Source organism: Neofelis nebulosa, chromosome 4 (genome assembly GCF_028018385.1).
Source record: "Neofelis nebulosa isolate mNeoNeb1 chromosome 4, mNeoNeb1.pri, whole genome shotgun sequence".
Taxonomy (NCBI): Eukaryota; Metazoa; Chordata; class Mammalia; order Carnivora; family Felidae; genus Neofelis; species Neofelis nebulosa.
In genome coordinates, this window is record NC_080785.1 from 65033538 (window position 1) to 65058407 (window position 24870).

The window sequence follows — 24870 nt, forward strand, 5'->3', positions numbered from 1 at the left end:
ATTCAAGTTGACTGAAACACAGTGGAGCACCTCCGTTCTTATCACGGTGTGGAAGGAATGGTCAGCTACTCCACTGAAAGGAGGTGAGGAAAGTGGGCATGGTATTGTTAAAATAGAGAACATTTTTCAACTATGTACCAGACACTGAGCTAGGAATTTAATTTTTTAAAAACTCATTTAATATGCGTAATAATACTGATGAGGTTTGGGAGTGGTGGTAGGATTCAGAGCCAATGATCAAGAAAGAATTCTTGAAAACATCTTTGGTGCAAAAAGGTGATTTTATTAAAGCACGGGGAAGAACCCATGGGCAGAAAGAGCTGCCCCAGGACCCTGAGGAGAGACTGGTTATATACTATGGAGTTGGAGAAGGTAAAGTCTAGGGAAAGTTTCCAAAGGGATTTTCATATGCTAAAGAAGACTCACAGGATGCTGGAGGCCTAGCTATTGTCAAGCTAAGGTGGTTTTTCCTTCTAGCAAAGTATTAACATTAAGACAGTAGGGAGTTCCTTTTCTGTCTGCCTCAACTATTTGTCATTGAACTACAGATTATAAGGAAACTTAATTTTATCTGCCATTTCCTTCTTACCTTTGTTCCCCACATCACTATGGAGGAGAGGGTGATACTAGGGACTCTAGGAAACTGAGTCTGTAGGTTTCTGGAGATTAGGCTATTGATAAGATTGCCATTTTCTTATAATTTACTAAGACATTTGTAAACCAGTGGAGACCCATGGCCTGTATGACTGTGATCTATCAGTTAATCATTTGTTTTCTTTCCTTTCCTTTGTTCTTGGGCAGTCATGAGTGCTTGAGGAATATCACACCATATCCCCCCTGATGGGAAGTGGGGATGCTAGCTTGTGCTTGGCCTTCAGCTTTCCTTATGGTCCCTCATCTGTACCATAAAATAAGTACTATTATTAGCCTCCATCTGTAGATTATGAAACTGAATCTTAGAAAAAAATTAAATCATTTGCTCCAAGGTACATAGTTAATAGGTGATAAAGCTAGAATTTGAACCAGGGAAGTTTGACTTGTCATTACTAAAAGGGTAAATTTTGACGAGGTGAAATTAACATTGTAGATAATTTCAAACTCAAAAATAATTAAGAATAATGAAGCCGCAAGAAAGAACTAGTCTAGAATCTCTAGAATAACAATATGCAATGAACAAATCTGGAAGAAATAAGAACAAATAAAACTGTTTAATTTAAAATCATGCCAGAGATAAAGTTATTATTTGAATTTTCTGGAGTTTCCATAGTGCTTTTAAAAACATGAGTCTCAGTTTACTTTTTAGTCACTGAAAATAAACAAGGCTGGGTAGTCTGGGGCTTTCAGGCAGACACACAAATAGATAACAGGAAAGTCATAAAAATGAAGTATTAGTTTCAGTTAAATGAAATTAAGTAAACACGTCTCACATTTTTATTTCAAAACACATGTGCTTTCAGTTATATGCTTAATATATTACACACATAGAGAGCATGCATAAAAAATGTGTCATGATAGTTGAAGCCATGTGCCTGATGTCAGATTTTGCAAAATATAAACACGCCCTTTTTCCTTTTTTTCAGCCCAATCCCAAGTGAAGTCCTCAACCTGAATTATTAGGAAAGTAAATCATGGATGTAGTGATAGTTGTTTGCCTACACGTACGGTTTAAACTAGGAGTACCTAAAATTCAATGAAGCATAAAATTGCAGAGTTGTGATTGGATTTAGCACAAAATTTTCATCATTTATTTCTAACAAATGTTACTATACTTCGTTAGAATGGGCTTCATCTCAAAAATGAAGTTAAAGGTTGTGTTAATGACCATACCAGGACATAGATTTGGAAAGTGGATGCTGCTGGGGAAAGGAAGGCAGCTTTTTTTTTTTTTACCTCAGGGTCACCTGATTCATTTTGCAGTACCATGAAGGAATGAAAACAGACAGAGACTTCAAGTAACACAACAAAGATGAAAGGGAAGAAAACATAATGAGAATATAAAAGATACACTTATTGGAAATGGAAAGGTTTTGAAGAAGATGATGAAAGAGCAGGAAAATCCTAAAAATAATTATAGTATAAAGATTCTAGATTGCTTAAAGGTATTTAAAAGTTAGTAGGTGAATACATAGAATTTTTTTAAGACGAAAAGCGAAAATTAAGCTTATGGTAATAAATTTGATGTGAATTAGTTTCAAAAACTGCACCAAACAGAGTTGCACTCAAAGACTTTATTCTAAACTATTACAATAGAACTGAAATCAACTGCAAAGAAACAAAAGGCAGGAATATTTTTAAGTATTGGGTGAATTAGTGAGAAAGCAGTTGAGGACCACAGGGAAGAAACTGATGAATGGGATGTGTTTGTTGAGTACATTCAGTTACTCCTGAGTTTGCAAATACTATTCTCAGTGAGTAGGCCAAGTCTGTTTGCTAACTGCCTCCCATTGAAGAAGTTTGAGACCTACTATCCTACAAAGACTGAGGTAACAGGGCATTATCTCCTTTGATGTTTCCATGTCTAAGAGATGGTTCCCAAATCCTAGAGAAAGATATTTCCTGGGCTGTAAGACTGAGAAGAGATTAGAATAAATTTACATAAATTTCAAAGGGGCAGAAAAAGAATTTAAAATTGCAAGTTTTTTTTTCTTTTTTTCTTTTTTTTTTTTTTTTTTTTAATAAATGTCTTAAGAAAGGGAAGGTCAGGGACCTAGAGACAGGAATGAACCTGTCAGGTTCAGACAAGCTAAGGGTAATGTTAAGGCCATCTTGATCAGGGTCTAATAGACTAAAAGTTGAAAATCTATAAACACAAGTGGCCTTTTCAGAAGAGAAAAGCATGTCCTGGGATTTCTAATCCATTTTCCCCCCTCACCCAGCAAACATTTGCTGCAAACCTCTTTAGTTTTGATAGTAACTGAACCAAAGACTTCAGATATAAATATTTTGAATAAGACAAAATCCCTGACCAGAAGGTTCTCATAGGCTAATTGGAGGTAAAGGTGAGGAGGTAAACAATTATCAAACGTCTTTAAAATGATATGTCTACAGTGTTGTGAGAACAGAGAGTGTAGAGCACAACTCCCTCTGGGGAATTCGAGAAGGTTTACAGTCCTAAAAAGTGACTTAGCAAGAGGGTGGGGCAAGCAGACATGGAGAACACTGTACACCAAATAGCAGAGGAATGAGAGAGCAGCATTTCAGTTCCTAGAGAATCAAATGGCTTTCTCTGGATAGGATGTAGGGAGAACGTGAGGCAGTGACAGAAGATGAGGATTTCCTATATCCCACTAAGGAATTTGACCCTCAGCTAATAGGTTGGCTTATGTTTGCATTTTAGAAACATATTTTGGGGGTCAGAATGGGTGATGGGCTGCAGGGGAAATGGGAGACAGCAGGAGGTTGGAGGAAAGTACATAATTGCCTAGAAGAAAACATGGGGTCAGGTGATGCTTAGTATATTGAATAAATCAGATTCACTACCTGGATGTGACAGGTGAGGGAAAGCAGGGTTTAAAAATTATTTGGAAACTTCCCATGAAAGATGAAGAGATAGGAAGCTTCTTTTCAACAAGAGGAACAAAGAGTTATAAGACTCCATTCACTGGTCTTTTACTTGAGTAAGCTGAGAGTGATTCCAGACTTATATATCCTACAGTTGTTATAAAGTTCAGATAAGATGGTTATATGAAAATGCTCTCTGAAAAGATCCAAGCAAATACAAGACTTCATTCTTTTCCCATCTCATTTCTTTTGTGAATTTATACTGGCTATCAATAAATAAGTAAATATACAAATAATGAATGCCACTATCAGAAGTCAATATGAATTTTTAAGATAATTTCTGAAGAATACAAAAGACATCAACAACTCAATAATAATTCTCAGAATTGCTATAGAGTTTGTGTAAGTCTGGCAAGGAAAATCTATCCCAAAAATATGGTACTAGAGGCTTTCTAAATTGTGTGCTTTTTAAAAACCTTGGCTCTGTGTCTGGTTTCTCTCTGCTTTAATGTCTCCTTTCTGTTTATGCCCCTCTCAGGTCCATTACATTGGTAAGTTTCAATTCGTCAATGCCTTTTGGAGGTACATTGCACATAGTACTACCATGACTGTTGAAAGTCAACTATCACAATCTGAACATTTCTATGATTAAAACAAAATGAGAATAATGCAAGGAACATTAAGGAATAGTGCTGAACATGTATATGCCTTACATTAAAATATAATTAATTATATTTTTACTGTATTAATGTTGTGTTCGTTGCTCATCTCCTAAGCTATAAAAACCTTGAAACTATAAAAACCTTCATAAACCAAGATTTATCTTTTATATACCGTTTAAGCCCCAGTACAATGAATGTAATAAACTTTCAGTATATACTTTTACTAAGAAAAAGAAGTGTATCGTCTGATCATTCTTCTCATTTTGTTTTATTTTTATGGAAATTGTCATGCATTTTTAGTGTAATTACTTCAAACAGATGTTCAATTCTCTTATCCTGATAATAGGAACACAGTAGAATGAAAGGAGATATTTCAGAAGAGTTCATGAAAGAGTTTGGTGAATTTCATGAAATAGACCAAACAAGGGGAAAATTTGGAGGTTACTTTAAAGATGTCAAAATACATGTTTAAATTGATTAAATGATGAATTATTTTAAAAAATATTCTTAAAACTGTATTTGTGAAGAGATAGGAAGGCACCCACTTAAACATTGAAGTCTTGTTTTGAGTTTGTAAAAATAGCTAAACCCAAGTGTATTCATTTTATTTCTCAACATTTTATATAAGTTTATATAAGTTTAAGCCAGATATGCTTTAGTTAAGCTTAGTTAAGGCTTCAAAATAAAGCAGAAGTTTTATTTATTTTTTTTTTTTTTATTTTTTTTTTTTATTAACATTTTTTATTTATTTTTGGGACAGAGAGAGACAGAGCATGAACGGGGGAGGGGCAGAGAGAGAGGGAGACACAGAATCGGAAACAGGCTCCAGGCTCCGAGCCATCAGCCCAGAGCCTGACGCGGGGCTCGAACTCACGGACCGCGAGATCGTGACCTGGCTGAAGTCGGACGCTTAACCGACTGCGCCACCCAGGCGCCCCAAAGCAGAAGTTTTAAATGTAGACAATGGTTCATTCACTTCTTTCTGTGTTATATAATTCATATGAAATATGAAATATACATTTTGTAGGTTTAGTTAAGGTATATAGAGCTTCATAGGTGGAAAATACAAGTCTCATAAATATAAACCAATCCTTTAAAACTTTTATGTTGGTAAGTGCATGCCAAAAACAATATATAGTATATTTAATATACAAAGGCAAGTGTGAGGATTCTAAAAGTTTATGACTTCATGTTTAGTACCTAGCTAAGAAATCATCCCCAGAAAGACTACAGAAAGCAAACCAGGTTGCACTGGTCTTCACCTACATGAAATGTAGAACCACATCATTCACTATTATGATCATTAGATCTGTCTGCCCAGATTTATTTGGATGCACACTCAGATAATCAAAATCTCGAAAGGTTCTCTAATGGGGACATATGGTAGTTGAAAATGTGATAAGAGTAGGGTAGTAGATATGGAAAAAGAGAATTTCCCAAATGCTCGGCAGTAAAATTTTCATTCTTCTATATGGAAAGAATTTACATGAACCTGATATTTGGATATGTACATAGATTCTCTGAAATAATGTCATGCAAAACAGTTCTTAACTAATTAAAATAGTGTTGATCAATCAAAAACAAGTTTTAATGTGAAGAGGAGGGATGAAGTTATTTTCTGCAGCACTAATAAATAGTGACTTTATTTTCCGGGTCGCTTTTCATATGAACAATAAGATAGAAGTTACACTCATAGAAAGTGACTGGAAAGACAAATTATGGAATTACCTGTGATAGCCATAAACCCAACTTTTCTTTCCTCCATAGTGTTTCCCTGATGACTTGTGCCTGGAGTGCTCCTGGAGATTGAGCTTAAAAGAGCACACTTCAGGGGTGCCTGGGTGGCTCAGTAGTTTAAGCATCCAACTTTGGCTCAGGTCACGATCTCGTGGTTTGTGGGTTCGAGTCCCACATCGGGCTCTGCGCTGACACCTCAGAGCCTGGAGCCTGCTTCACATTCTGTGTCTCCCTCTCTCTCTGCCTCTCCTGCTTGTACTCTGACTTTCTCTCTCTCTCAAAAATAAATAAACATTAAAAGAGACAGAGAGAGCACACTTCCTAAGGGTTCCAGTTAGTGGTCAGTTAATTGAGTTGATTAAAGCACCTGTCAAAACCAAAGTCAAGGATCTAAATAATTTCATATTTTCACAGATCCATTGTAATTTTTTCAATGGCTATAAACCAAAATAGGTAACCTTGGACATGTCAACATGCATACTCTTTGTATTTGACACAGTATACTGCCACACCTATGCTTCACTTTGCCCTGAGAAACAATTTAGAGTGCCAGTTTCTTGACATCTTTGTAGATAAAGACTCATCCATTAGTAACTCTCTTGGCATCCCAAGTTCTCCGTACTACCATGCCACTTAAAAAAGTTGATTGGGGGGTGCCTGGGTGGCTCAGTCGGTTGGGCGGCCGACTTCGGCTCAGGTCACGATCTCGCGGTCCGTGAGTTCGAGCCCCGTGTCGGGCTCTGGGCTAATGGCTCAGAGCCTGGAGCCTGCTTTCGATTCTGTGTCTCCCTCTCTCTCTGCCCCTCCCCCGTTCATGCTCTGTCTCTCTCTGTCTCAAAAATAAAAATAAACTTAAAAAAAAAAAAAGTTGATTGGCACGGTGTCTGGGTGTCTTAGTCAGCTGAGCTCTTGTTTTAGGTTCAGGTCATGATCCTAGGGTCGTGGGATCAAGCCCCATGTTGGACTTTTCACTGTGCATGGAAACTGCTTAGGATTCTCTCTCCACCCCCCCCTCTCTCTCTCTCTCTCTCTCTCTCCCTCCCTCTCTCCCTCTCTCCCTCTCTCCGTCTCTCCCTCTCCCTCTCCCTCTCCCTCTCCCTCTCCCTCCTCCCCCCTTCCACACCCCCACCTCCTGCAGCTCACATGCACACATGCACTCTCTCTAAAAAAACTGTAGATTAGAAGTTGACTAGAAAACATTTAAGATCTCTGCTTCTTTAGTTAAACTTCTGCTCTTTGAAACAGTAAGCTTAAACTTTCTGATCTTCATTTTTTTCCCTTTAAAGTAAAAATTAGATGTTAATATCGGTATCAGAAGGTCATTGTAGGGATGACTGGGCAGCTCAGTCTGTTAGGCATCTGACTCTTAGTTTCAGCTCAGGTTATGATCTCACAGTTTGTGGGGTTGGGCTCTCAGCTGACAGCGTGGGATTCTGTCTCCCTCTCTCTCTGCCTCTCTCTCTCTCTCAGTAAAATAAAATAAGCATAAAAAAAAGAAGGTTGTTGTGAATGGTCCAAATCCAGTTACATAATAAATGAATCATGGGGATGTAATGTACAACATGGTGACTATAGTTGATAATTCAGTAATGCATATTTGAAAGTTGCTAAGAAAGTAGATTTTAAAAGTCTTTATCTCTTGAGAAAATTGTAACTGTATGTGGAAACATATGTTAATTAGACTTATTGTGGTGAATATTTCACAATATATACAAATATTGAAGCATTATGTTGTGCTCCTGAAACTAATACAATATTATATGTCAATTATACTTCAAAAAAAGCTCATTGTGACAATTAGCTGAGATGATGTATATAATATTCATAGTACAGTGCTTGACAAAAGATGGGCAGTCAGTAAGTATTCACGGAATGAATGTTTTCCTCTAAGTACACCTTATATGAAGAGAAGTATAAAAGGAAGTTCCACAGAGAAACAATTGATGTTAGGTATGTAATCCAGATGTATTTGTAGCTGCCCCTTTCAAGAGGCAGTATGGTGCTATTCAAAACACAAGAGGAGTAAGGCAGAAAAATCCTAGAATAGTGCTTCTCAGATTTTATGTACATGCACATCACCTGGGGATCTTTAGAAAATGCAAATAATGATTCAGTGGATGGGGTCTGAGAGACTGCATCTCTAGCAAACAGCAGCTGGTGCATATGTTGCCTACCCACTGAATACACTTTAACCAAGTCCTAGAGCACTTGAATGTTTGGCAAGTTAAGAAATACTTTACTTAAATCCATGTTATTCTAGTCCAGCGTTCTGTTCCCTGATAACAACAGGTTAAAATTAATTCATTTGTTCATTTAAGGGAAGATTATTTTGTGCCTGTTTTGTACTAGGCACTGTTTTAGTTTCTGAGTATAAAATAACAAGAGAGAGAAAGATCCTGTCCTCATTGGGCTTTTAACCTAGTGGTAGGGTCAGAAAATAAACTTGTAAAAAATTAATTAAAAGTTTCCCATGGTGATTAAAGCTGTAACAAAAGTAAAATGAAGTCACTGTGAGTTTGTGTATGATCGATTAAGTCTCCTCCAGGAAGGAGACAATTGAACTAAAACCCGAATATTGAGAAGTAATCTCTGAGGAAGTCTGAAATTTTCATACAAAATGAAGAGACAATGCCAAGGCCCTGAGGCAGTGATGAGATTGATCTGTAGGAGATGAGAGGAAAAGGTCATAATGGTTAGAACATAATGTAATTATTTGGATGCAAGACAATGATAAGCAATTGGGAGCAATCAGGGTCAGGGGCTTACCTGGCAAAGCTGGGGAGAGTGAAGTAAGGGCTGAAATCTAAGGAAATCTTGGAGGTTGATCCAAGGTGAGTCTTAATAGCTTTGCAGAGGATTAAAATGTACTCTAAAAGGGGGGTTGTCTAGGTGGCTCAGTCACTTGAGCATCCAACTTTGGCTTAGGTGATGGTCTCAGGGTTTGTGAGTTGGAGTCCCGCATAGGGCTCTCAGATCCTCTGTCCCCTTCTCTCTCTGCCCCTCCCCTCTCCTATGTCAGCATGTGTACTCTCAAGCACTCTCCTCTCTCACTCTCAAAAACAAACAAACAAACAAAAAAGAGACATACTCTAGAAGGATTGTGCCTGGCCAGAAATACACCTGGCTAAGCAGAACAAGGTGAATGAAAATGAGCTAACATAAGGTATCGGACAGAGGTTGCAAAAAAAAAAAAAAAAGAAAAGAAAAGAAAAGAAAAGAAAAGAAAAGAAAAGAAAAGAAAAGAAAAGAAAAGAAAAGAAAAGAAAAGAATAACTTGTAAAGTAAGAAGCGTTCAAATTGTGCATCCCTTAAGTTTATGCTATGAGAAAGAGAAATATATCATTTATGCTAATGCAAATTAATCTTATAACACACATGTAGCACAGTTCAATTGTTGCAGAATGAGTTAAATTTTTCTGAGTAGAAATCATTAAGTAACTAGTAGAGAAGAAATAAAACTGTAATTCCTGGCTGACCGTAGGCTGTAGCCCCAAACTTGCCTGACTTTTCACACGATACTAGAAATGAAAGTAAAAGAGAGTAGATGGAACATTAAAAGTGGCAATGAAGAAAATAAGACATGCAAGTCCCCTCTTGCACTCAGAAAAAAAGTCTACTAGGAAAAAGAGTCATCATTATTATGTAAATTGAAGAATATTAAATGGCTTGTACTATAATGATTTTTGTACTGAACCTTCAGTACCTATAAATCTACAGTCTGTCTTCATAGTGTTTTACGGGGAGATAGGCCAAACCCTAAAGCCAATAAAAGCAGAATTAAAAGAGATCACACAGATCATAGTAACTAAAGAAAAATGAACGACATAATGATGAGTCCAATTGTCGTTTCAGTGAGTCTCACTAGTGAGCAAATCTAATAACTTAAAACCTTGCAAAGTAATGGCTGTTAACATTCCACTTGACTTCTGATTGTGTCTAATGATTTAAAGCCCTGCAAACTAGTAGCTATTAACATGTTAGGGCATTTCCAATCGATGTTTGATTTTTTGTCTTGTTTTTCAAATATATGAATAAAAGGCTGTACATTAACACGATGGTCCGGACCTTCCATTAGTGACAAACAGCTCTGAGTTGTTTTTCTAACAGCAAAGAAGAATAGCACAATCAGTCACTCTTTCTCCCCTGAAAGCATAATGGCCCAAGGCACACGTTCTGAGAGTCAGCTAGAATTATGGTCATATTTTGTGGCAAAATAGTAGATGAAATTTTGGTTGTTTGTGTTTCGTTTCACTCTGTTCCATTGACGTCATTAGCACCTGACATTAACCAACTAAGCCATAGAGTTCATTTCATCTTCTATTTTGGTCATTTTTTGTAATTCTTTTGGTTATCTTTGGCATTTATTAACCTCAACAACATTTTTTTTTTCATTGGCCTTTTGTATATCTCATTGTATTCATTCAACAAATACGAAATGAGTGCCAATCTGTAGAGCTCCCAGGGTAAGGGAGGGAGTGGAGTGAGATAAAGCTGGGAAGAGAAACCACAGCCAGGTCATTTGAGGTCTTATAAAGTATTAAATTGCTCATCTCTATCTTAAGAGCAAAAGAAACTTCTGAAGAGTTTTCAGCACAGGAGTGATATCATCTTCTGCCATTTGCTTACTCTGTCGTGTTTCTCCCCCTTTCCCATCAGGCCCACCTTAAGTAGTGGGCATATAGTGTTACCCTATTATTCACATTTCCTGGGCTATTGCCAACTAACATAATATTTTTTTATGAAAGAAAAAGGTTGCCAATCATACAAAAATAAACTCCCTGTGAAACAGAGAGTTTGCAAATAGAGATACCTGAGTTGGTTCATGAGAACATATGGTACATGTTATGGATAGAGTTGTTATCTGTAAATGATGACTCATTTCCAGCAATGCCATAAAGAGGGGAACATAATTCATTGATGCTCCTTATTGCAAGGTTAATATTATAAATATAAAAATCACTTACCAGGTTGGTATCTGTAGTATAAAAACACTTTCAGCTCTGTGCTTGATTGACACACCTAAGCTTCTGATAATAAAAGAAGCTCCGCTGAAGGATATGTATTTACTCCTCGTGTTCTTTTAACATCTGGCTGTAGTACGCTTTGTTTTAGCTTTGTTTTTAACTAAGAACAAAATAACCTCATTTATCTTGGTGCCCATCTGGTTGCAATTGCTCATTTTACATTTATTTAAAAAATGATAGATTGTTCATGGTGATGTCTTCCCCAGGAGAAGAAGTTGACAGACAGCTGTGTAGAGATGCCATCTTCCCCATCCCTGTGGCCTGTTATGCCCCATGCCCAAAGGACTGTGTGCTCAGCATGTGGTCTGCGTGGTCCTCCTGCTCACACACCTGCTCGGGGAAAACCACAGAAGGGAAACAGATACGAGCACGATCTATTCTGGCCTATGCCGGTGATGAAGGTAAGGTTGGCCACCAGCTTCACGAGGGATTTGGATTCCTTCCAAAAGTTGGCATGCCCCCCAACCCTTTTTTTTTTTGTCTTCCCTGGTTGAGGTGATGCTCTACAAAAATCTTCCGGAGATCTACTTCCAGAATCCCAGAAATCAAGGAAATTTGATATCTGTTAACATATGTAGCAACTTACTCCCATTCCCCAAAGTTAATCTTGAAAATAGATCCTTAATAAAAGAAGAAAGACTCTTAAAAGTAAACTCACATTGCCTTTCCACCCTCCTAATAATTGCTTTCCAGTTTAAATGGTAAACCTGGGAAGAAGTCTGAAAGAGGCTCCCCAAATTCCAGATGTCAGGTTTGATTATTTTTCTCTATTTCAGTAGTCAGTTTTTGCTTTTGAAATCTCATTCTACCTTCTCATAAATAGGCATATATGTTCAGTAGTAAAGGTGGGATTTTTATTATTTGGTTTTTATGTTTGTTTGTTTTTAGAGAAACACTAGCACAGCTATTGGTTGACTAAAAATTACATGTATTATCTGCCATTCAGGTTACTGAACATAGGTTCTAAGATCCAGAAGTCTCATATATGTAGACTGCGTTCATTTAAAAAACAATTTTTTAATGTTTATTTTTGAGAGAGAAAGAGAGAAAGCACAAGTGGGTGAGGGGCAGAGAGAGAGAGGGAGACAGGATGGAAGCAGGCAGGCTCCAGGCTCTGAACTGTCAACACAGAGACTGACACGGGACTTGAACTCACCAACCGTGAGATCATGACCTGAGGCAAAGTCAGACGCTTAACTGACTGAACAACCCAGGTCCCCCTGATTGTGTTCATTTTTAAAATAGGCTGCTCCTTAATCACCTCATCCTACTGGGGAAATAAAACATGCTGTGTCATAAATTCATACGTGACTTGTATAAGCTTTATTGTAGAGAAATACAAGGCTCTTGGTAATTGTCTCTCAGGCTTACATCCAAATGCTAATTCGGCCTCTGTGTGACTGGGTGATATGTTATACTTAATGTTGCCATTCTTGAGAATATCATAGGAGTAAGGAAAACATAGAAGTCATCAAGTTCTATCACATTAAGGCATGTTCCGTCTCAAGAATATAGGCACATATTATTGAAACATTATCAAGCTGAATGAGTCTTCTCCTCGTTCCCATTTAGCACATGTAAATAATGATTTCTATTTGTAGCATGCATGTGTTTCTCTGTGTGTATATCCCCAAATTATAGATTGGGGAGGAATTTTTATGCTGCCAGTTTTATTTTTGTATTCGTGAAACATTTTCGTGATGGAAACCTGATGGTGTTTTCCTTTGGCCAAACTTGCTGTCTGTGAATATAATAGCTATGCAAAAATATAACTACCTTGGTCTTAAGACATGAGAGAAAAATTTAGCATGTTTGACACAGTCAACCCATAGGAAAATTTATAATTGTCTTTAAAGTGTCCAAAAACCTTTTCCAGTCACCTTAATATAAATTTAACTGTTTGCAACCCCCTAAAATAGTGTATCATGGAACCAAACAAAAAGATAGAACCTTTTAGAAAGTCATATTCCTTGTCTTGTCAAACAATAACTCTAACCTTGTATAGATTATATTCGGACTTCAAACTCTATCAGCTCAGATTATGTCTTGGACTTCATTAGAATTAGATCTGTGGTCACTGTGCTTCCTATAAATCTATTATACTCTGCAGACACTTGCTGTGTGACTAGTAATGAGTGACTTTTTGCCCCGTGAGTCACATGGCAGAGATTTTGCCATGCTTGCAGAACTCACCAGATCATTATTTCTATAGACATGATGCTTCACACTGAAAGGTCATGAAATGCTTTAAAGGCAGAAATTTATGATTGCTCTTTGGTATGTATCATCTTCTTAGTTTGAAAGGGTGAGACTTCGATAATTTTTAATTAAGTCTAGTAGCTGTGTCATAAGCAAGCTGTGCTGGAAAATTATAGATGTTTATAGAGTAAATCATAAAGGCATGAATTCAAAACATAATTTTATGTGGAAACCATAGAGGAAACTTTCAGTAGGGAATCTGCTGATGTTTGTCTCTTAATAACAGCTACAGAAACTTGTATAATTATATGAGATATTTAATGAAGAATCTGTCCTTTAAAAACTATTTAGTACCGATTATTTGCTGGATACTGAAACATATTTTCTCTTTCACAAAAAGTCTCATAATTTTGAGCTATTTTTGAAATTATTTAAGAAGTTTGTTTGTATGAAGTTTTAAAATGTGTTACCCTGCTAAGTAGGAAACCCTTTATAATTTTACACAAAAGTAGGTCTTTCTGTTATTCCCCAAGAATTAATGTTTTGTATGTGTCATGAATTTTCTTCATTTTCTAAATCAGAAAATTACTATGATATCAATAAGGGAAAAGTCACATTATTAGAATTATATATTGCATGCTTAGACATATAGTAATATATGTCACATTATTAGAATTATATATTGTATGCTTAGACATATAGTTTTCTAGTCAAATAACTTCTATGCAAATCCATGTGCAAAGTATTTATCCAGATTTACACACAAATCTGTGTGCAAAGTATTTATCTGGATTTACAAAATAAATGCTGCTTCACAAAATAAAAGATACATTTTTATTTACCTCAGTCATAACTTCACTGTTAAACATTATATGCTGAAGACTACACAACCTCTTGTATTAATTAGAGCAGCCCAAGTTGTGTTGCAGTAACAAACAGCTGAGAAGCTCAAAACCTTCAAAGAGAAATTATTTCTTCCTTATGGGAATTTTGCTGTGGTGCTGGGTAAGTTACTAAGACAGTCTGCATTGGAGTGTTGAACCTCCATATGAAGACCTACGTCTTCATCCCCATGCCAGTGGAAGAAGAGTTGAAGAGTCTCTCTGCTGCTTTCAGAGCATCAGCATTAAATTCTTCCATCCAGAAGTGACATATCATTCCTACTGCCATTTGATTGGCAAAGCAAATCATATAATCACACCTTGAAGTTGAACCTCATTTCAATCATGGCAGGGTGGGCCGGGAATATAATCCTGTGTGCTAGAAAAAGGAGTGCTAGCTCCTGGTCTTACCCTTGATTTACTTCGTCTTCTTATGGTGTGTGCATGTCTTGAGGAACACTTTGTAACCTATTATCGGCAATACACAAAAATTGTCATAAAATGATTCTTATCCAAATGTCATTTGGAAAGCAAATACAAATAGTAGCAACTAGAGATAGGTAGTTAATATACTGAAGAAAATAAAAATATTTTTTTCAACTTAAAAAAATAAGTGTGTGTGTGTGTGTGTGTGTGTGTGTGTGTGTGTGTAGCTTCCTAAGCCTTGACTTCTGGTTAAATAAAATTGGAATTTGTCTTTTTAGATTTGTATGATACCTTGAGGTAAAAATCTTCCTTATATTGGATAAACTGTATATTTGGGTGGGTCCCAAAGCTTCTTTAAAATTATGCAAGGAAAAGGATGCAGAGATCATGCCAAGATTTTTCTGGAGTTTTCCATTGCCTCTTTGGCTCACAAGGCCATCCAGGCCCTCAATATGCGCTGGTTTGCTGGCCACAAGGTGGTAGCCAAAGTGTACAACCAGGGTTGTTTTGATAGCAGTGACCATTTGATGTGACCTTGACCCTTTTCCCTGGACTTGCACTAGCTCCTGGTTTCCTCTGAGTTTTATAGAGTGATTCGTTGGTGTCTCAGGCCTAGCCACCCAGTGTGGGGATAAAAGTGCTGATGCTCTTAGCCCTGAAAAAAAAATGATGTGGAAAGATCTAAAAGGAAGCAATGTTTTAACACTTCATCCTGGCATATTTTTAATATAACTAATAGTATGTTGAATTGGAATAATAAATTAAAAATTGATGTTAGATTTGTAGCCTTCCGAATTTTTTGAACCCATGTTGCAGATCTCTTAATAAACTTAGCTTAAAAAGAAAACATGATTTTCAAAATGTTTTCCACTGAGTATAATAACAACTTAAGTCTCATTATATGGTTAATTATCCTTACACAGCAAGAAATGAGCTTTTTTTTTTTTTTTGCAAAGTTCAAAATGACCTGATATGATAATTTCATCAGCCAAATTTTAGTGTGTATTTACACCTGCTTTAAACATACAGAGAATAGATGCAAATTAAAATAGAGTTGTGCCAATTTTTTTCACAAATAATTAGCAGTCTTCAAAAATTGTATTTTAAAGTACAAAACATTGGGTAGAGGAATGTTTATATTTTAACTTGGGGTTTTCACAGTTAAAGGATTTTAATCCTAAGGGCCAGGGAGCGTTTTTATTCCTGGACAAATCTGAAGAACTCAGGATCCATTATCTAGGTATATCCACACATAATTCTGCCTTCTAAGTAAAAGTGCTGTCGCTTCCTCACCCTCCCATTCTAGACTTTGAAACAGGAGTGCTGTGTCGGTATGTCCCTCCATAACCACCAAACAAGATTTATGCAGACTCCATGGTGGGAAGTCTTCTATCTCTTTCTGCAAGGAAAAACAAAGGGGAAAAGGAGTAGAGATGGTGTGCTACAGCAGAATCTTCTGAGGTTCTTTCTGGCTAACATTCTTCCATTTCAGTTCCCCGAAATCATGCCACTGCCAATGTGCTTTTCACTTAGAGGTGGTCTGCTGTCAAAGGGTTTTGGGATGCAATAAGCAGTAAAAACTACGAGCACTTTAAAGCTATAATTTATAGTACACTAATAGTCACTTAGCAGGAACCCGGTCCACTTCCTTATCCTGACTGCCAGTTCCTTCTCTGTGTGAACTTTGCACCCTAATGGACGGTATCAATATTGCAAATTCCCCAAATCATATCTGCCTGTATTCCTTTTATTTTTTCTTCTGCTTCAATAAAATTTTCCCTTTTTTCTCTCCCTTCCCAGAACTCTGCTTGTCAAAATCCCATTCCTTCAAAACTCATCTCATTGCCTTCTACCCGAGGCATTTTTTAGTCACCCCAAAACTAATGGAATCTGTACTTTTGAATCCCAATTATACTACCTCTTTTAACATTATTCCTATATTCTGACTAAAATTATACCCATTTGTATGTTTGCCTATGCCTACTACTTTCCCCCCACTGCATTATAAGATCCTTGAGAGCAGCGAAAACTACTTATAACCCCGCTAGGTATCTCTTGAAGCATTGGATATAAACATTGCCTACTATAACACTCAATACACTTGTATTAATGTTTTGAATAAGGTTCCTTTATCTTTTCAGTCTTTTTAGCCATTTAAATTGTAAGAACTTCAATGTCAGAGCCAGAAACCCAGGAACACCATAGCTCTGTTCAAATGTATGTTAACACAGCTTTTAGGGACTTGATGTGGGGAGGAAAAGTTACTTTTTCATTTCTGTTAGAGACGTTTCGCATATAGTAGTTGGTGTTTTTATATGAGCATGGGCATTTCTTTATATAGTAGAATTTCATCAGAGTAATATAAAGTCTGTCCACTTGCCAGAATGATAAAAAGCCTAAATAGTCACATTAGTATGAAGCATATATTTTTATGTATAAGAGGATTTTTTTAAGAATACCATTTATCACTAATTTTGTCATGGGTGACATTTTATAATTTCCCCAGTACTATGGAAATATTCCCACATGTCTGGAATTAGATCTTCCCATAAATAATAAATAAATTCAATATTATATCTATCAATTTTTCTACCGTAAAATTATTCCCAAAACAACAGAACGGATGCCGCAATGACTGATTACCCCAAGCCATGCTTTCAAAATTCCCGTATCGTCATTCTAATTAAGAACACATTGGGGCTTATCTGTGCGAGTATCCTGACACCAGTCCAAAGCTGCTGATGTGGCTTTAATGTGGATTGGGGCAAGAAAATAAATAGCCTTTATGTCTGTAAACTTAACAACCATCTTGCAGTTCCTCAACACGTTACACTGATGTTGTAGAAGTTTTTTTCTTATCATTTGTTCCAAAGCCAACCAGTCAATTCCAATGTCAAAAACAACTGAGGAGTTTTAGAATCACAGTTTAAACAACATACATACACTCACAGTAAAAATGAGGTAAATAAAGAAACACTTTTTTTGTAGATCAATAATTTCACTGTTAAATTTAAGGTATGGTTAAAATGGTTGCCTAAAATGTGAATATGAATGTTTATAATTAGCATGTGTTTGTCTGAGAGAGAAGATTGGATAAATCTAGAGCCTCAGGGAATGGGTAATAAGAGTGCTCATTTACTTCTCCCCGATCCAATTAGTATGTTTTAGAATCCATTCCTATTCAAATCCTAAACTTCTTTTCAGAGGCTGCCAGGGTCACTGAGCTGTGTGATGGAGGATAGGCTATGATCTGTGACAGATGTTTTCACCATCATGAAGCAGGGACATTAACGAAATACTACTTCATTCTGATGTTGATCCCATGTTCACCACTGTATAAATGATTCTGAATTGCAGTTAAATTCTCATATAAACTGCCTACCGATTTATTTCCTGAATTAGAGGGATGCCCTTAGTTATAAGTGAAGTGATAACTAAAGATCATCTCAGAGTGTGGTTTTGTTTATGACTTTTACCCACATCTCAAATTTTGGAGTTGTCTTCCCTGTTAGGATCACTAGCTATTGAATCACCTTTTCTTATTTAACAACCAGGTATTTTCTGTCCCTAAAATAAAATTCAGAGGCTACATAAGTTCAAATTGATTAAATTGTCAATAAAGTAAGCAATAAATTGCTCCCCTACTCTGCTTTTAATGATACAAAGCTTTTTATTTTTATAATTGGCATTATAAATAGCATAGTGGTAAGACACTGAGCTCCATAAATTCTTAACTGTTACTGTTACGTCATTTAAGTTGCATTAGTTCATTCACCTTATAATTTTTAACTTGTAAGGCAGTTTGGGGTATAAAATAATGTCCCACATACAGAGTACTTATAACAAGGCTAGCACATAAAAAATGGTTCCAAAATGATAACTTCACACCATATTCTGTTGATTAAAAGACGTATCCCTTTTACCTTTTATTATCTCTGTAATTATTACATCTTACAATGGATGCGTTTTAAAACCACTGTAGCCAGACAGAAGTTATAACATAGTTGTCATTGCTAGTACATGTGAATTGTGTTGTTATTCCTGGTGACAATAGCAATTCCATGATATATCTGCTAAAAATAAAAACAGCAAAGAACCATTCTTCGTTGCTTGCTTAAATCTTTTGTTGACAACTTCTGGTGCAGTTAAGAATGCAACAGCATCAAAACTTAGAGATGGGAAGAAAGACCTGGAAAGAACAGGGAGTACTCTTTTTAAAGAAATCCTACATCATCAACACTTTTGAAACAGGATGATGGTTCTGTATAGGAGAACAAACTTGGATTCGTGTGAGTTAAAAAGTGACTCAAGAGATTTGGACTCTGAAAATGAGATTGAGGAATGTCTTCCCTTTTAATGTATGCAATCAAGTGATATATTTTTTTTTAATGTAAATAAATCATACAAATGGATTTCAATAAGCATCAGTAAAAAATAGGATTGAAAAGAAAGCAATGTATCATAGTTTAACTTGTAGCCATTGCTCTTTCTTTGAGGAATAAAATGATGGTATATCTCTCAGCCAGTGACATCTTAGATTTGAATAAATATGGTACTGTCATTACTACGTGGCTTTCCCAGTAATGCTGTAGAAGATCAGACAGCATCAACTGATAAAAAAAAAAAAGAAACAAAAAAAAAGCAAAAAAACCTGTTTCTAATTGCCCAAATGCCTAATGTATTAAAAGAAGCAATACTTCAAAACACGTATTTAAGATTTTCAATTTGGAAGATAACATTTGAGAACACATTGGGTTTTCACCATGCACAGAGTCTCAGTGCCCACATTTCCCTGGGCCAGCAATCCATAGGGTCCATTTGTACCTCATTTTCGGCTTCTCTGGAGAACAATGGCCTCTCTCTTTAAGGTGCTCCATAGGTCCCCCCCACCGCAGGCAAATACCATGTATACTGTATAGCTTAAATTTTAACCTGGAGGATGCCAAATGACGTAAGATTAATATGTAATTTGCCTTCCTAGCAGCATGCTGGTCACATGCTATGTGCTAATAAATGGCGGGTATCATTGTTATCGTTAATTCCAAAAGAGAACAGTAAGTTTCCTGTTAGCACCATATCTAATCCTCTTTGTTCATTTTTATAGGTGGAGTTCACTGTCCAAATAGCAGTGCTCTGCAAGAGGTACGCAGCTGTAATGAGCATCCCTGTACTGTGTACCACTGGCAGACTGGCCCCTGGGGCCAGTGCATCGAGGACACTTCCGTATCGTCCTTCAACACAACTACAACTTGGAATGGGGAGGCCTCTTGCTCCGTGGGCATGCAGACAAGAAAAGTCATCTGTGTGCGGGTCAATGTGGGCCAAGTGGGACCAAAAAAGTAAGGGCTTCAGAATGACAGCAGTAAATACTGTGGTCAACCATGCAGGGGATTGGCTCAGGCTTCACTTGCTTCATGAAATGGAGCATTTTGACGCTTGTCACACCTGTCCTCAAGAGTAAGATTTGTTTGTTTTGAACGTCAGTCACTAACAAAGTTCTAACGGCTCTGGAATCTTGTGCCTGGGATCTATGAATTCCGTAGCAGTATTTCTCTGTGCTATCTACTTTCATTTTTCTAGTAGTGCTTTCTCCTTTTATGAAGCTAGTGAGGCAGTGAGGGAAGTGCTTGCTCTGGGCCTGGCTGATCGATAATGACCGTATATGAAGTCCTAACAGTGCAGATGGTCCATGACCTCCCATGTACCCGTAGGCTGTGGAGTCTGCCGATCTAGTTTAATTGGGCTGTAGCATTCTATGATCTGCCTTTCATTTCCCCTGGAAAATACTATATCAAAAATACTGAGGCCAAACTTATTACATCTTTTAATGGTTAAATGAATAAGCCATTTACTTCTAAGAGAGAGCTGTGGGATAGGATGAGTGTTATGATAAGTAGAAAAACCATCCGTTTCTCACTGTGGTTACAAGTAGTATAATAACCAGGCAAGCAATTTGCTAGAGAGAGAGGACAAAGAACTAGAGAGTTGACATAGTATACCTACCTTGTGCAAAATATAAAATGAAGAAACGTGTCATGGCATAACTGAGCTAATCAATTTGGGAAAATTAATAAGTCAGTTCTAAAAACGTATCCCTTTAAGGGGAAAGAAACACTTTTATCTGTTGAGACTTAGCATAAATCTTTTAGAATTCATATCTTCTTAGCCATATGAAACACGCAAAGTAAAACCAGTCAATTTTGCATTGGTATTAAAATGTCCATAATTTCCAAATACTTGTCCAGGTGCATAACTGTGATGTGTCACCTTCAGCATGCTACTTAACTGATTCTGGCCTTAGTTTTCAATGTTTATTGAAAGGATTTAATGCAAAAAATAGTCATGTGAGCACTCAATAAATCTTAGAAAGTATTATTTTCTCTTAAAATTTGAGATCCTTCCTAGTGTTTTTTAAGGAAATGATAATAATGTACCTGATGTATGAAAAACTTCAGGGCATAAATAATATTCCTATTAGGAGTTGTTTTTACCTGGCCAGGATTCCAGACATTAAGGATATTTTTGCCCCATACTTTATTTGACTATGTAATTTGGTATTCTGAAATATTAGAAAAGATATGCCAGGAAGACTTGAATAAATTGAGAAACTGTTCCGCATCCTTAATTGGTAGCCCCAAACCAATATTTTAATAGAAATGACGCTAAAGTTGTGATGAATCTAACCCAGGAAGTTAACGTGCAGCATGTTAAAATTATCTGGCAGTAACAGTAGGGGCAGAAGTGCCAAATCCTGAGGATTCTGGGTCTTGCTGGGACAAGTATGGAGGTAGAAATATTCCCTGCCCAGGGTTATAACCTGAGCAACCGGGCACAGGATTGAGGGCTATCATGCCAATCTGCTATGAGTAAGCTCACTCTGTTCCTGTTCTACTGTTAATCACTTTGCAAACATTGCTGTTGATATTTTCCTCGCTTATACAAGTTCCAAACTGTTTTTGCCAAGCACTAATATACATGCATATAAACTTATGTGTGAAAGAGCCTGATGGATTAATGTCATTAAATCATTCAATAGGAAGGGTATCCTGTAGCCCCATGTCAAACCACCACAATAATCCATTAAAAATTTGCTTTGCCCTTGCAGCCTTTATTCAATGACCTGGATACATGTATAGATTTGTTAAATTAAATGCACTTACTTTGCCATTAAAGTTCTGAAATATTAAGCAAATGCTGTGAATTCGAAAGAAAATGTTACTGCCTTTATCCCTAAAAGCTAGATTAAATTCAATGAATGCTTTTCAGTGCAAGGCATTTGAAACAAAAATGCAAATAAAAACATTGTTTTAAACTCCTCTTAATAAAACAGATTACTCTGCAATGGTAAAATCAATGTTATTGATCTTATCTATCCTCAGAGTAACAAACTTCAACTCCTATCACATCTGTTTAATTTGACCTTGAATAAGATTTGGGGGGAAATCAATTCCTTGATTTAAACCACAAACACTAAATACAAACAGTACAAGGGAGAAAAGAAGCATGTTGACTGAACCAATTGCTTCACCAAAGGAAGTCTGAATTCATTTTATTGGATGTAATCTAGGCTGTATAATTTATCTTTGTGTGTTCATTTAACGGCTTTGTTGTTAGTAATTTTGTTCTCCACAGTTAGCCAAGTATCTTGCTGTGGATATTTCTAAACTAAAACAGAATTTTGGAGGTTGTCAACGATAACACTGTAAATTCCATTGATTTATAAAAGGGCTAAAATTTGAAGAGCTCACAACTGAGTAATGCTCTCCCATTATTTTTTTTAATGTTTATTTTTGAGGAGAGAGAGGGAGAGGGAGAGAGAGAGCATGCATGCATGTGGGGGAAGGGCAGAGAGAGAGGGAGAGAGAGGATCCAAGAGGGGCTAGAACTCACAAACCACACCACAAGATCATGACCTGAGCTGAAATCAAGAGTCAGAAGCTTAACTGACTGAGCCATCCAGACGCCCCTGTTCTCTTATTATTAGAGTTGTAAAATTGCTTCATTGCAAAGGAGTGCTCCCAATAATACTAATCAATAATTGCATAATTTCACAAGAATTAACAGTATCATAGGTGGGGTTTTGCCATATACTGTTTCCTAAGAATGCAGGTTAAGTTAAAATTCTAGTGATTTATAATCTCAATTGTAACAATTCATTAACTTCTATGACTCTCATCTAAACTTCTTTGTTGTCCATGACTTTGAGTAGCCCTAGCAATTAGGAAAATCCAAGGTTGGGGCTTCTGGGTGGCTCAGTCAGTTAAGCATCTAACTCTTGATTTTGCTCAGGTCATGATCTCGTGACTCACAAGTTCAAGTCCCACATCAGGCTCTCTACTGGATTCTCTGTCTCCCTCTCTCTCTGCATCTCCTTGCTTATGTCTGTCTCTCTGTCTCTCTGTCTCAAAAATAAATAAATAAATAGACATTTTTGTTAAATGAAAATTCAAGGTTATCCTCAACAAGGAGATTTTTTTTTTTGAAATGTTGAGTTATATATAATTTTTAAATCCGCTTCCAAATAAACCCTAGTGTTACAGAGTGAAAGGGGAAAGCATATATCTGTATAATTGAATAGAACATAATATTTATGTATGAGATGGGATATGTAGATAAATTATTATAATACAGTGATATAAAAAGTGAACTGTCAGCAAAGTGCAATAAAGAAATTATGGGAAGGAGATTAATGATGTTGATATTTTTTCACTCATACTTCAGTTCTGAAATCCTGATTAACTTACTTGTTAAAAGATAATTTATCCTGACCTACAGAAAATTTGGCTTCTCCCATAGGGAGTATTTTTAAATCCCATTTTTCACTAATTTGCCAAGTTATTCCAGCAACATTAATACTAGTTGTTCAGTTTATTTCTTCTCTGCCTCTTAGCTTCTTTGTCAAAGATTTATATGACATCAAAAGATAACTTCTTAGGAATCAGAACAGGAAGTTACTTTTAGTCATATGATTTATGCTATTATGTTGTGTTGTCCTTAATATACCTCTTCTTCTAGTGTTAATGCTAGTGATCAACATTTGACCGCCAATAGTAGAATCAGATCTTGAAGATACAGAGAAGAATTGGGAAATTGAAAAATCATTTAAGTATATAAAAGTATACTTAAAACTCTTACATCACCTTCCTAAAGTTATCTTATAAAAAGTGCAAAAGCTTATATAAAGTAAGACATTTAAAAAAAAAAAAAGACATTTTAGTATATTGGATCATCATCTTTCTCATGTCCCTAATAAATATTTTTACTGTATTTTTTAAGATGATTAATTTTACTATAATTTGTCAAGAATGGTGTTTTATTTTTCTTTAAATTGATCGGCTATCTTTGATTTATTTATATTTACTCTTTTGGTCCAAAACATATTGTAACTTATAAAAATATTTAAAATTCCATAATTCTTTAGAATAGAGATACTAAATGAAACCAGGACTAAAGGAAAAAACTGCCTATCCTAATGATCTGTACACTTTTATTATTTTGTTATTATTATGAAATATATAGCTGTAAATATAGTATCATTTTTGAGCATGCACTATGTATTGAATATACTCCATTATAAATTTATGCTACACATATTTTGTGAAAATAAAGCATAGAATAACCTGGAAACATAATCAGCAATAAGCTTATTTACCTATTCGAAGATGTAGAATTAGTTCTTAAATTGGTAATTTGAATTCCCATAAATTTCTTATAGAGCACGTTAGAAAATATTTTTTAATAGAAAGATTATTATAAGGGGATAAGGTAAATTATATTTTGTTCTAATAGCACGATTACTATTATTAAATTTATATATCCTGCCTTGAGAACTTTTTGAGGTCTAATTTGGAAGAAATAATCTAGTTATATAGTTCTTATCAAAAGCAGACAGGCTCCTGGAATTTAAATAATATAGATTAGTGACTCTTTAGCAATTTTAGCAATGAAAGACTTAAAGACATCAAATTACGTAGTTTTCTGGGTTACTAAAGAGGCCTAGTAATTTCCCTCTGCATTTTCTAGGTGTCCTGAAAGCCTTCGACCTGAAACGGTGAGACCCTGTCTGCTTCCTTGTAGGAAGGACTGTATTGTGACACCATATAGTGACTGGACATCGTGCCCCTCCTCATGTAAAGAAGGTATGATGAGCTAGAGTTGTGAAGTCTACCTACCTAGAAAACCCACTCACTAGGCAGGACCTTCAAGTTCTTCTAGATGAGCAATATTTATAATTCTTATATGAGGCCGTGTAATCCTGGTTTGTCATGAATGTCGTAAAATTCTAGTTTCCTTCTAGAAGATAATACAACTTTAAAGAATCAAACAAATGAATTTTATAACAAAAACCAATTTAAGACTCTTCGATGTAAGTCACAATAAGAGATGCTTTTGAGAGGAGGGTTAAGATGGCAGCGGAGTAGGGAGACCCTAACCTTGACT

The 24870-nt window shown here is 36.2% G+C and overlaps 1 protein-coding gene across 3 annotated transcripts in view; it reads left to right on the top strand.

The window, feature by feature from the left end:
- THSD7A (thrombospondin type 1 domain containing 7A) overlaps positions 1-24870 on the top strand; it is a 446765-nt gene that overhangs the window by 332979 nt on the left and 88916 nt on the right. For all 3 annotated transcript variants that reach the window (XM_058724979.1, XM_058724982.1, XM_058724980.1), the window contains 3 exons: positions 11131-11325; positions 19535-19769; positions 24454-24569. In XM_058724979.1, coding sequence (XP_058580962.1) covers positions 11131-11325; positions 19535-19769; positions 24454-24569 — 546 coding nt within the window. The remainder of the gene's footprint in view (positions 1-11130; positions 11326-19534; positions 19770-24453; positions 24570-24870) is intronic.